Source organism: Penaeus monodon, chromosome 30 (genome assembly GCF_015228065.2).
Source record: "Penaeus monodon isolate SGIC_2016 chromosome 30, NSTDA_Pmon_1, whole genome shotgun sequence".
Classification (NCBI taxonomy): Eukaryota; Metazoa; Arthropoda; class Malacostraca; order Decapoda; family Penaeidae; genus Penaeus; species Penaeus monodon.
The window spans coordinates 34,837,140-34,839,631 of NC_051415.1; the positions used below are offsets into that span (position 1 = coordinate 34,837,140).

Consider the following 2,492-nt stretch of genomic DNA (forward strand, 5'->3'; position numbering starts at 1 on the left):
TCACCGAGGACTAAAAGGCGTACACGAGTCTCAGCTCTCAACAAGTAACGATCCACACGGGGCCATAAAACACCCCTTGTTTCCCAGCACATTAACACACAACCTGGGAACTTAACGCTAGAGGACATCAGCATCCATTCACCACCGAGTTACAGGCCAACGTTAATTGACATTTCCTGGTCGAGCGAGAGAAGTCATTACAACAAAGGAGCTCGTTAACAGATCGATATCAAGAGGTAAATAAACCAACGGGTCGGGCGCGGACACGTAACAATACTCTGGCCGCGACTGTTACGACTCACTGCGCTGGAATAGCATGGTGTGGCTTGACACTGTGTTGTTTTTGTGGGTTGGAGCGATCGGTATGGCTGAATGGGTGAACGATATCTTGCTTAAAACGTCTTACTGAACATTTAACAGTCCCTGGTACTGAATAGAGCTAGGAACTTTTTACTCTGGGTTCGTCAATGTGCCAAAGCGGTTTTCTGAAGTTTAACACTATTTTATTGTCAGTATTATGTGAACATTATCTTGCATCGAACTGGTTTGGTGTGCTTTACCACGGTCTTCCTCGAAACATTCCGGATCAAAGTTTTGAGAATATAACATAATAAAGGCAGAATTGATTTTAAAATGTACGTCAAATTAGTCATTATGATTTAGGTCTGTCTCGCTCCAAACACGGCGAATCAGTCAGCGCTGTTTATCACCTTTTTTGCCCGCTTTAAGTGCCTTGAGGGCATGCAACTTGTGCGATACAAAGTGAACAATTATCTAAGGGAGATTATCACTTAGCCTTGCCTTATTTGCACTCGCCCTTTATGGTTCGCTGCAGCCTGAGTGAGTGCGAAAGATAGCGAATTTATGCCGTTTTTTTTCTTTACTATATACATTTTTTCTCTTTCTTTTTTCTCTGTTAAAGCTTTTGCTTTGGTTGTATATGTGCTCTTTTGGTATTTTTATCTGTGTATGTATTAGGGTCCGTATGTGTGTACGACCTTGTCCTTGCGTGTACGTTCGTACGTGTCTCGCACAACACAAAAAACTTACCCAAGAAGTTTGGCGAAGCATCTCTCACCCTCACGTTGGTCGCGCCCTTCGGTATGTAAGACACTTCATAGTAACCATAATTTCCTGAAAATATATGAATAAATAAATATACAGTCTTAATTTGATTATTAGTCAAAACTCAGACTGGTTTTACAATGCATACTACAACCACAATTATATATTTGCGTTAATGCTTTATAATCTTGCACACGTCACAGCTAGACTTGCTCAATTTGTTAGCTTTTACGGGACTTGCTAGAGGAACAGCTTGGAAATTCGTGTAAACACGTGTTTTTAATATCCCACGCAGCTTCCAAGGATATGGGATGCTCATTTAGTATTCTGATCTGATTTACGTAATTTGTGTAAAGTTCAAGTATAATACCTTTTCCTTCCTTGAGCCAACGGCAAGGAAGTAAAATGAACTGATCCTACAACAGTAGTCATCAATGATACATACAACAATCCTCATATAAACTGCTTAGGTATTATTAAACTCGGATAAATAAAGGTAGAGTCAAGATAAATGGCGAAAATCTCGCCGTGTTGGTGAAGTGGCATAAAAACAAAATACACAAAGTTTATTGAGAGGCTTCACGTAACAGCAAAGTTTATTTGGTGGACCGTGGGTGTTTCTGCCAATACTCTTCAGCAATACCCGCTTTTACAATACTTATCAGCAATACTTCTCCCTATAATACTCACAAACAGCGCTCGCCCTCACGAAATACAACATTCAACTATAGTATTCACTATCACGCACTTTTTTACCAACAGCACCCATTATAACAAAACTTCAGAACAAGGCCCATCAACGACACGCATAAACAGCACTCGTCAAAACCAGTCATCAAAGACACTTACTAGGAGATCTGTCGCCGGCGCGGGTCAGAGGCGACGGCTGGTCGGCGGCGGGCAGGTCGGTGTGGAAAACGCCAACATGTCGGGTACACGTTTCGTTGTGTCCCCCGCAGATCCTACACATGTCTTCCCTCGCCGTCCCGCCCAGCCGCCCGTCGCACGAGAGGCGCTGTTGGGAAGAGGATGGCGATGCTGTTGAGTTATGAAAGTGGTGGTGGTTATTTTGATGAGGGCGACCAAGGCCAGTAGAATACAAGGTCCGTTCAGGTTGTTTAAAAATTGATTGCTTACTGCGCAGCTGAGGGGAGACGTTACCCCCGTTAAAATGACCTCGCCAGTAGTATTATAAATTCGCTCAATATTTCCAGTAATCATGATCTTACTGTAATCATGCTTTCCTTCTTAAACACATACTATTAAAAGGTGATGAAAACTACATTCACGACACTGAAACATTTTACGTCTGTATCCACCGACTCTACTGCAGCTGGTGTCATCACCTGCGCGAACTGAGGGTGGAATAACCTTGTATTCTCCTGACGGTTTGATTGGGGGGTTGAAATGGGGGGGGGGGGGTCGTC

At 43.0% G+C, this 2,492-nt stretch overlaps 1 protein-coding gene across 1 annotated transcript in view; it reads right to left on the reverse strand.

Annotated features, from left to right (window-relative positions):
* The window catches only part of LOC119592748 (ADAMTS-like protein 5), a gene marked incomplete at its 3' end in the record, with an annotated part of 89,191 nt that overhangs the window by 3,703 nt on the left and 82,996 nt on the right, over nucleotides 1-2,492 (reverse strand). Inside the window, 2 exon segments of the mRNA XM_037941683.1 lie at nucleotides 1,051-1,134; nucleotides 1,915-2,080. Coding sequence (XP_037797611.1) covers nucleotides 1,051-1,134; nucleotides 1,915-2,080 — 250 coding nt within the window.